This window comes from Leucoraja erinacea, chromosome 11 (assembly GCF_028641065.1).
Source record: "Leucoraja erinacea ecotype New England chromosome 11, Leri_hhj_1, whole genome shotgun sequence".
In the NCBI taxonomy this organism is placed as follows: Eukaryota; Metazoa; Chordata; class Chondrichthyes; order Rajiformes; family Rajidae; genus Leucoraja; species Leucoraja erinaceus.
Genome location: NC_073387.1, coordinates 52,782,983 through 52,793,824, shown reverse-complemented (window position 1 = coordinate 52,793,824; position 10,842 = coordinate 52,782,983). Strand labels below are relative to the sequence as shown.

The 10,842-nt window shown below is 45.5% G+C and overlaps 1 protein-coding gene across 1 annotated transcript; it reads right to left on the bottom strand.

Annotated features, from left to right (window-relative positions):
• Nucleotides 1-3,516: 3,516 nt before the first annotated feature.
• On the bottom strand, nt 3,517-10,191 carry LOC129701824 (organic cation/carnitine transporter 2-like). Its single transcript, XM_055643294.1, has 2 exons — nt 9,137-10,191; nt 3,517-4,442 (listed from the first exon to the last, which is right to left on the bottom strand). Exons 1-2 carry the CDS (start codon nt 9,521-9,523, stop codon nt 4,335-4,337), a joined length of 495 nt encoding a protein of 164 aa, XP_055499269.1. The 5' UTR covers nt 9,524-10,191; the 3' UTR covers nt 3,517-4,334.
• Between the last annotated feature and the right edge of the window lie 651 nt (nt 10,192-10,842).

The window sequence follows — 10,842 nt, the reverse complement described above, 5'->3', positions numbered from 1 at the left end:
ATCCAGGGTAGTCGGGAAGTGGTGTTGGGTAAATTGAATGGATTAATGGCCGATAAACCCCAGGGCCAGATAGGCTGCATCCCAGAGTACTTAAGGAAGTCGCTCCAGAAATAGTGGATGCATTAGTAATAATCTTTCAGAACTCTTTAGATTCTGGAGTAGTTCCTGAGGATTGGCGGGTAGCAAACATAACCCCACTTTTTAAGAAGGGAGGGAGAGAGAAAACGGGGAATTACAGACCAGTTAGTCTAACATCGGTAGTGGGGAAACTGCTAGAGTCAGTTATTAAAGATGGGATTGCAGCACATTTGGAAAGTGGTGAAATCATTGGACAAAGTCAGCATGGATTTACGAAAGGTAAACCATGTCTGACAAATCTTATTGAATTTTTCGAGGATGTAACTAGTAGCGTGGATAGGGGAGAACCAGTGGATGTGGTGTATCTGGACTTCCAGAAGGCTTTCGACAAGGTCCCACATAAGAGATTAGTATGCAAACTTAAAGCACATGGCATTGGGGGTTCAGTATTGATGTGGATAGAGAACAGGCTGGCAAACAGGAAGCAAAGAGTAGGAGTAAACGGGTCCTTTTCACAATGGCGGGCAGTGACTAGTGGGGTACCGCAAGGCTCAGTGCTGGGACCCCAGCTATTTACACTATATATTAATGATCTGGATGAGGGAATTGAAGGCAATATCTCCAAGTTTGCGGATGACAATAAGCTGGGGGGCAGTGTTAGCTGTGAGGAGGAGGCTAGGAGAATGCAAGGTGACTTCGATAGGCTGGGTGAGTGGGCAAATGTTTGGCAGATGCAGTATAATGTGGATAAATGTGAGGTTATCCATTTTGGTGGCAAAAACAGGAAAGCAGACTATTGTCTAAATGGTGGCTGATTAGGAAAAGGGGAGATGCAGCGAGACCTGGGTGTCATGGTACACCAGTCATTGAAAGTAGGCATGCAGGTGCAGCAGGCAGTGAAGAAAGCGAATGGTATGTTAGCTTTAATAGCAAAAGGATTTGAGTATAGGAGCAGGGAGGTTCTACTGCAGTTGTACAGGGTCTTGGTGAGACCACACCTGGAGTATTGCGTACAGTTTTGGTCTCCAAATCTGAGAAAGGACATTATTGCCATAGAGGGAGTGCAGAGAAGGTTCACCAGACTGATTCCTGGGATGTCAGGACTGTCTTATGAAGAAAGACTGGATAGACTTGGTTTATACTCTCTAGAATTTAGGAGATTGAGAGGGAATCTTATAAAAACTTACAAAATTCTTAAGGGGTTGGATAGGCAAGATGCAGGAAGATTGTTCCCAATGTTGGGGAAGTCCAGGACAAGGGGTCACAGCTTAAGGATAAGGGGGAAATCCTTTAAAACAGAGATGAGAAAACCCTTTTTCCCACAGAGAGTGGTGAATCTCTGGAACTCTCTGCCACAGAGGATAGTTGAGGCCAGTTTATTGGCTATATTTAAGAGGGAGTTAGATGTGGCCCTTGTGGCTAAGGGGATCAGAGGGTATGGAGAGAAGGCAGGTACGGGATACTGAGTTGGATGATCAGCCATTTTTTATAGTCAAAATCACGAGATTTGCGCAACCCCGCTGTAAATACGGGGAGAGATGAGAGGTGAGGTAACGACGAGCAGAGCCTACCTTCTGATTGTACAACACCTCAGAAACTGGATGGAGCGCGGGCAATAAGCGTGTGCCTGTTACTACCTCTCTGTATGTCACCAATGTAATGTTTGTAAACCCCTTCATTACATGTCATAGATACAAAGATACATAAAAAATAGGTGCAGGAGGAGACCATTCGGCCCTTCGAGCCAGCATCGCCATTCATTGTGATCATGAGTGAACATCCCCAATCAATAACCCATGCCAACCCATATCCCTTGATTCCACTAGCCCCTATAGCTCTATCTAACTCTCTCTTAAATCCATCCAGTGATTTGGCCTCCACAGCCCTCTGTGGCAGGGAATTCTACAAATTTACAACTCATTGGGTGAAAACATTTTTCCTCACCTCAGTCTTAAATGGTCTCCGCCTTATTCTAAGATTGTGGCCCCTGGTTCTGGACTCGCCCAACATTGGGAACATTTTTGCTGCATCAAGCTTGTCCAGTCCTTTTATATGTTTCTATAAGATCCTCCCTCATCCATCTAAACTCCAGTGAATACAAGCCTAGTCTTTTCAATCTTTCCTCATATGACAGTCCCACCATCCCAGGGATCAATCTCGTGAACCTACGCTGCACTGCCTCAATCACAAGGATGTCCTTCCTCAAATTAGGAGACCAAAACTGTACACAATACTCCAAATGTGGTCTTACCAGAGCCCTACATAACTGCAGAAGACCCTCTTTACTTCTATACTGAAATCCTCTTGTTATGAAGGCCAACATTCCTTTAGCTTTCTTCACTGCCTGCTATATCTGCACGCCAACTTTCAGTGACTGGTGTACAAGGACACCCTGGTCTCTCTGTACCTCCCCCTGACCTAACCTTACCCCATTGAGATAATAATCTGCCCCCTTATTTTTGCCACCAAAGTGGATAACCTCACATTTATCTATATTATACTGCATTTGCCACGCATCTGCTCACTCACTCAACCTGTCCAGGTCACCCTACAACCTCCTAACATCCTCTTCACAGCTCATACAGCCACCTAGCTTTGTGTCATCCGCAAACTTGCTAGTGTTGCTCCTAATTCCTTCTTCCAAATCATTAATATATATGGTAAACAGTTGCGGCCCCAATACCGAGCCTTGCGGCACTCCACTCGCCACTGCCTGCCATTCTGAAAAGGACCCGTTCACTCCTACTCTTTGCTTCCTGTCTGCCAACCAATTTGCTATCCATGTCCACAGCCTACCCCCCCAATACCATGTGCTCTGATCCTCGCCTTCCATAGTCCAGGTAGCTTATTTCACGTAGAAATTTAGGCTCGCTGGTCTCGTCATAAAACTGCAATGAAAAAGCACCAGGGGAGGCAGCCTCAATGAGGGGGCGTGTCATCTGCCTCACTAAGGGCAGCGTGTCTTGAGCCCAGTGGAGGGAGAGTGAGCGTCAATTACGTACGCTCAGCACACGTAATTGACGCTACCTCACTCTCCCTCTACGTTAGCTAGATTCAGCAGCGGCGGCGCAGCACTGGATCCCACCGCTGGCGGCGCTGACTTTCCAGCCGTGGGCGGCGCTGTCTGTTATGTTGATTTGTAGCATCCGATTCGGAGGCTCTGGACTGCGGAGAGCTCCCAATTGAGCCCCGCGCTGGAGTAATGTACTCTACTCGGGTAGATCTACCCCGGGTGGAGGGGGGAGAGAGGGGTTGAGAGAGAGTAACGGGGTGAAGGGGGAAGCAAAGGGGTAGACGGGGAGGGGGGTGCGAGGGGGAATGGAGAAGGAGGAGAGAGGGAGGTGGGTCATTCCCTCACGGTCACTGGGCAACGCTCCCACCCCTCCAGTCGCCGTGCTTCACGCACACAGCCGCAGCTCCACCCCTCTCTCTCCCCGGGGATACGCGGTGATCAGTACAGGGAGGGCCGGGCCACTAATACTAGCCAGTGCCACCCCAGCCATTGTCCTCACTGCACATCACTGCCCTGCATTCTCATAGCATCCTCTTCACAGTTCACCCTGCCACCCAGCTTTGTGTCATCTGCAAATCTGCTAATGCTATTTTTAATCCCTTCATCTAAATCATTAATGTATATTGTAAATAGCTACAGGCCCAGCACCGAGCCTTGCGGTACCTCACTAGTCACTGCCTGCTATTCTGAAAGGAACCAGTTTATCCCTACTCTTTGTTTACTTTCTGCCAAACAATTTTCAATCCATGTCAGTACCCTACCTCCAATAACATGTGCTCTAATTTTGCCCTCCTTTGTGGGACCTTATCAAATGCTTTCTGAAAGTCCAGGTACACTACATCCACTGGCTCTCCCTTGTCCATTTTCCTAGTTACATCCTCAAAGAATTCCAGAAGATTAGTCATGTATGATTTCCCCATTGTAAATCCATGCTAACTCGGACCGATCCTGCTACTGCTTTCCAAATGTGCCTCTATTTCATCTTTTATAATTGACTCCAGCATCTTCCCCACCTCCGATGTCAGGCTAACTGGTCTATAATTCCCTGTTTTCTCTCTCCTTCCTTTCTTAAAAAGTGGGATAACATTAGCTACCCTCCAATCCACAGGGACTGATCCTGAATCTTTAGAACATTGGAAAATGATCACAAATGCTTCCACAATTTCTAGAGCCACTTCCTAGGGTACAAAAGTGAAGGAGATTTATGATGAATATCTCTCTCTGTGAATATAAAGGAAAAAACTCACCTGTCTGATATTACACCAGAACCACCAGAACCTACCAGCACTCCGAAGTAGAACAGTGATGTGGTAAGTGGCTCTTTCCATTTATCGTCACACACCAAGTCCCACTGAAATCCAAAATAAATCAAATTATTCAAATATATGCATAAAATGCTGGAGTAACTCAGCGGAACAGGCAGCATATCTGGAGAGAAGGAATGGGTGATGTTTCAGGTCGAGACCCTTCTTCAGACTGATAAAATCTGTCTGTGGAAGGGTCTTGACCCGAAACGTCACCCATGCCTTCTCTCCGGAGATGCTGCCTGTCTCGCAGAGTTATTCCAGCATTTTGTGTTTATCTTCAATTTAAACTAACATCTGCAGTTCTTTCTTACACATCCAAATATGTGCTCTTAGTAGGCAAAGTTGTGAGCAAATTTTGATTACTTAAACAATTATTTTTACAATCTTTCCCATGGACATCTGTCTCTTTACATAGAGTCATGAAGTCATAGTGATACAGAGTGGAAACAGGCCCTTCGGCCCAACTTGCCCACCCCGGCCAATATGTCCCATTTACTCTAGTCCCAACTGCAAGCATTTGGTCCATATCCCTCCAAACTTGTCCTATCCATATACCTGTCGAACTGCTTCTTAAATGTTGGGATAGTTCCTGCCTCAACTACCTCCTTTGTACCTTTGAAAATCACTCATGGTTCTGGTGGGTTTTTACATGCAAAAAGAAAACGCTTCTGAAGCTAAATTTATCATTAAAAAAATCTTCAGACTTATGAGTGGTATGTGGGAAAGTAAGTTTTCTATCATTATGCTATTGAGATGTCTATTTTGGCAAATAATTAAATGTTCTGACAGCTTAAACAACCACTCCATTTCAATAGGATTTCGTCAATTTGCGGCGGTTGATTATGTCAAGTCAAGTCAAGTCATGTTTATTTGTCACATACACATACGAGATGTGCAGTGAAATGAAAGTGGCAATGCTCGCAGACTTTTGTGCAAAAAGACAAACAACTAAACAAACTATAAACACAATCATAACACACATATACCTTTACATAATAAATAATGGAAGGAAAAACGTTCAGTAGAGTTAGTCCCTGGTGAGATAGGCGTTTACAGTCCGAATGGCCTCTGGGAAGAAACTCCTTCTCAACCTCTCTGTTCTCACCGCATGGCAACGGAGGCGTTTGCCTGACCGTAGCAGCTGGAACTGTCCGTTGCAGGGGTGGAAGGGGTCTCTCATGATATTGTTGGCTCTGGAGTAGCACCTCCTGATGTATAGTTCCTACAGGGGGGCAAGTGAAGTTCCCATAGTGCGTTCGGCCGAATGCACTACTCTCTGCAGAGCCTTCTTGTCCTTGGCTCTGCAGATTAACAGCTAACACCTTGGCTTGCATGTGAGTAAAATGTAATTCAAAACCCAAGTATGGGTTGCGATTTTTTTAATGATAAATTTTGCTTCAGAGGAGTTTTCTTTTTGTTCGTAAACACTAACTTGAGAACAATGGGCGATTTTAAAATTTTACAGCCAGATTTATCACTTCTGAAACTTTTTAGATGCCAAAGGAATCAAGAAAAAACACAAATAATGCATTACTGTTGATGAAATGCAGTGAGCAAACCCGATAATTCCCAATATTTTAAATCTTGATATCTGCACGGCCAATATTAGCCTCACTTTTGGAATTCTCCTCACTTTTGGAATTCTGAAGTGGGATAAATGTCTCTCACGGTTATCCCGATTTCCATAATTATTTACAGCGCAAAAATGACCATTTTGGCGGGTTTTAAGGGGCCCACTACGCTGGAAACAATGGTCAGTGCTTCCCTGTGGTTCAACGCGTGCACTCCAGTTGGCGTAGGGTAGCAACAGTACGGGTCATGGGTCATGACCCGACTGCCGTGCAACCTCCATATGTGCGTGTGAGAGTCTAATTAGCCCTTGTACTTCGAAATGCCTGTTTATCCTAACCTTCAGAATACCCTCCAGTAACTTTCCAACTACAGATGTTAAGCTCCATCAGGAAGATGGAACTACATCTCTTTCGGGAAGACATCAGGGTTCTCCATTTCTTCCCAGGTCAGTGGCCACCAGTTTCCCAGAACTAACACACCTGGTAGAGCCTATCTCAACAACATTTCTATTGATTCCTCTTGCTTTCTTTAAATCGAAGGTGAAACCATGGGTATTCACATCGGACCCAGCTCTGCCTGTCTTTTGTTTGGCGATAGCGAATGCTCTTTGTTCCAGGCGTACCCGGGGGGGGAGGGGGAATTGCGAGAAACCGGCCCGCAATGTCGGCTATGGAAGGATCGGATCTGCCAGCTCCGGCCGGCCCGGAGTTCCAGAGAACAGGACGCAGGGGGCAAGGGGCAGATTCAAATGGCCGATCGGCCACGGAAATCCGATGAGGTTGAGATCGGCCACCCGGCCTGGGCGCCACATTTCTGTGAAGCCATCCGGGGTGGTTGGGACCTGGTAGATATGTTTCTGATTATAGGGGGAGCTGGCCCACCAGTTGCCGGAAAATCGGTTTTGGACTTGGATTATTGCCCAGAAAGACACAAATAGCGGGAGTAACCAAGCGGGTCAGGGAGCATCTCTGGAGAAAAGGAATAGGTGACATTTCAGGTACACTTCTTCAGACACATATTCCTACACATGCATTATTCCCCAACCCATTTTCCTCTGGATTCCTAGTATGTGGCAAGTTGGGAAGAAGTGCAGTCTAGGTAGATGTGGCTGGCAGTGGATCTGTAGCAGAAGTGCATTAGGTTTGTCTCCTGAATCCATGCAGGACCATGCATCAAATGACATGATGTTCATTTCATCAACATCACCATCAATGCCCCCCCCCCCCCCCCCGAATTATTATCTCTGACACATCTCTGCTTTTTTCATCTCTGTCTCCATCTCAGGAGACAGACTATCCAAACACATCTGCTACACATCCACTGCCACCCACATCTACCTTCTATCTACACTTCTTCCCAACCTGCCTCTTACTAGGTTCCTCCATCTCTGATGCATCTGCTCATGAGATAGGACTTGACATTCCACGACATCTGAGATGTCCCCTTTCTTCAGGAAAAGTTGTCCCCTTTCCTCCTTGCCCACCTGCCCAGCATACATGAAAAGTTGTAAAAGTGAAAAATCCGTCAGTAAAATAAATAAGTAGTTTGGGTGATTGTGCAGGCTTTAAACAAGAAACATTGAGAAATATATTTTGGCAAATAATTAAATGTCCTGATTTTGTCCAATTAACAGCTGACAATTATCCCATTCCTTAGCTTGCATCTGAGTAAAATATATTTCAAAACGCATTGATAGTTTACGATTATTTAAATGGTAAATGTAGCTTCAGAAGCGTTTTCATTTTGCATGTTAAAACCCACCTGAGAACCATGGGCGATTTTGCAATTTTACTGACGGATTTTTCACTTTTACAACTTTTCATATAACAAATGAATAAAGATAAAACGTCAATAATGCCTTACTTTTGATGAAATGCAGCGAGCAAACGCGATAATTCCCAATATTTTCTATCTATATCTCCACGGCGAATGTCCGCTGACCACTTCCGTTGTTGTTGCCCCTTCAGCTCCCTCTTGTATTTACCTTCGTTTTTATCTATCTTCTGGACTGTAAAGTAAGATAACTGTGCCTCACGGTCACCCCGACTGGCACAGTTATTTACAGCTCAAAAACGGGCCGTTTTCGCGGTTTTTAACGGGTGTGAAAGTGCGCGTTTGCAGCATCAATATCATGTACCGGAAGTGACGTTTATACCCCAGTTGGATTTTGCGGTCACGTGGGTGAAGATCTACGCTCCAGTGATCTTTCGTGAAATCACCCTATAACCACTGACACCCAAACTAATCCCAGTCTGTTCATTTGACCTCACCAGTCTCCGCACCTGAGTACTGCACTTTGTGCTCTCCATTCATGTCCCACTCCTTCCCCTCAACTCCTTCCGCCAGCTCTCTCCCGACAAGGTCCCCACACCAAACGCCCCTCCCCAGATGCTGCCCGGCCCGCTGAGATCCTCCAAAATAGGGTGATTTCACCAAAGGTCAAATGAGCGTAGATCCCCCCTCACGTGACCGAAAATTTTAACTGGAGGACATCTCTCAGTTTGGTACATGTAAGTGAATGGGGAAACACGCACTTTCCCACCCGTTAAAAACATGGAAAACGGCCGATTTTTGAGCTGAAATTTTCTGTGCTAGTCGGGGTGACCGTGAAGCACAGCGACCTAAATTTTCAGGCAAAAAAAAAGATAGAAAGTGAGGTCATTACAAGAGGGAACTGAAGGTAGAAAGTGGCGGAAGTGAACAGCTGACAATTGCCGTGGTGATTTTAAGATCCAAAATATCGGGAATTATCGCGTTTGCTCGCTGAATTTCATCAAAAGTAAGGCATTATTAACTTACTTTTGATGAAATTCAGCGAGCAAACGCGATAATTCCCGATATTTTGGATCTTAAAATCACCACGGCAAATGTTCAGAAAATTTCAGCTCAAAAATCGGCCTTTTTCCATGTTTTTAACGGGTGGGAAAGTGCGTGTTTCCCCATTCACTTACATGTACCAAACTGAGAGATGTCCTCCAGTTAAAATTTTCGGTCACGTGAGGGGGGATCTACGCTCATTTGACCTTTGGTGAAATCACCCTATAGCAAGTGCAGGAGTAACTCAGTAAACAAAGTGCACACAAAGTGCTGGAGTAACTCGGGGTCAGGCAGCTTCCCCGGGAGAACGCGGACAGGGGACGTTTCAGGTCGAAAGTCTGAATCAAACCTCGGAGACGATGGTGGAGGTGTACTGGTCCTGACTGTAATCCCATCCATCCAAACACGGCTCCTCGTCGATCCCGGACACGTTGAGGAGATCTGGGTCTGGAAACACCTCCGAGAGGTTCCTGATCACATCCAAGCGGTAGCGACTGCATTGGCTGTACTGGACTTGTGATCCTGGCACCAGTGGGATGGTTCTGTTCATCCAGGCTTGACTGAGGTTGAGATTCCCGGGAATCGAGCAGCGATGCTCTGGGGTATCCCCGACAAAGATGATGTTTAGACCGGAGAAACCGTTGGGAATAATGCTGACAGTCAAGAGCAGGAAGATGAGTTTCTGAGCCGGTCCCCATTCTCCCAGGAAGGCTGTAATTTCATCGTAATCCCGCATGTTAGTTGCGGACGCGGCGCTGACTGCGCCTTGGTTCCGAAAGCCTTGAGCGCTTCAACCTTGTGGGTGGACCTGAAGTTGTAGAGCAGGATTGTTCCAAAATACTGATAATTTATCACCTTGCATGCAAACTTAACTAACAAGTTCAGGCAGTGCACGCCATGGGCAAGAAGAAGATTGATGGTTTATCACCTTGCACTAATATCCCAAACAGGTTCTGGAAACACCTTCCGTGCTAAACAGCAACACTTTCTAGTAGAAGTGAATGGGAAATAACTCCAGATGCTGGTTTACACCGAAAATAGACACAAAATGCTGGAGTAACTCAGCGGGACGGGCAACATCTCCGGAGAGACCCTTCTTCAGACTGAGTAGATTAATTTTTCAGACTGGTAGAAATAGGGTGGATTAAATGGTTTAGAGCCAAATCCTTTTAAATATTACTGACGACAGACCTGTTTTCGTGCTTTATCTCTAGTCTAAAGTCCAAATTAAATGAAGAAAGAATTAAGATGGGTGCATTGGGTCAAGGTTTGTCGTCAACCATGTGACATCTTTGATAACTAGAGCCAGGATTTTACCGTAAATGCCAAAAGTGCCCTGTCATGCCTTTTTTGATGATTTCACCAAGATAATGCCTTTTTCACGATCGAGTGCCTAAATCAGCCTTTTTTTTCAAGATTCAAGAGTTTATTGTTGTGTCCCAGATAGGACAATGAGATTCTTGCTTAGCTTCAGCACAACAGAATATAGTAGGCATAAATAAATACATTGTAGAACAGATCAGTGTGACCATATACCAATGATATATATATATATATATATATATATATACACACATAAATAAACAGATAAAGTGCAATGGGCTATTAATGATCAGAGTTTTGTTTGTTGAGTTTAATAGACTGATGGCTGTGGGGAAGCGCTATTCCTGAACCTGGATGTTGCAGATATCAGGCTCCTTTACCTTCTACCTGAAGGCAGCGGGGAGATAAGTGAGTGGCCAGGGTGATGTGTGTCTTTGATGATGCTGGCAGCGTCCAGTCAAGTTTATTCGTCATATAATCTATATTACTAAAGGCCTGTTCTTGACTGGTTTTGGCTTTCTGTGCTGCGATTTCCGAGAGTACGCCGCCACCTACGGCCGTCATTTTTGGCCACCTCGCTCAGAGCCCCCCTCCGCCGCTTGTGTGCCGAGGATGTTTCCCGTCGATGAAAATTGACAGAGATATTAATGTTTTTACAACATTCCCCATTCTCTCTACTGCCCCTGCTGGAGGGAGGGGGAGGGACTATAAAACCAGGAAGTGGTGTGCCTC

What these genes read in the sequence shown, in the direction of transcription:
- LOC129701824 (XM_055643294.1), bottom strand. Translation starts at nt 9,523, where the DNA reads ATGCGGGATTACGATGAAATTACAGCCTTCCTGGGAGAATGGGGACCG. An exon ending in CCTCCACCATCGTCTCCGAG is followed by an intron (nt 4,443 to 9,136) that starts GTTTGATTCAGA and finishes TTTGGATTTCAG; the next exon opens with TGGGACTTGGTGTGTGACGA.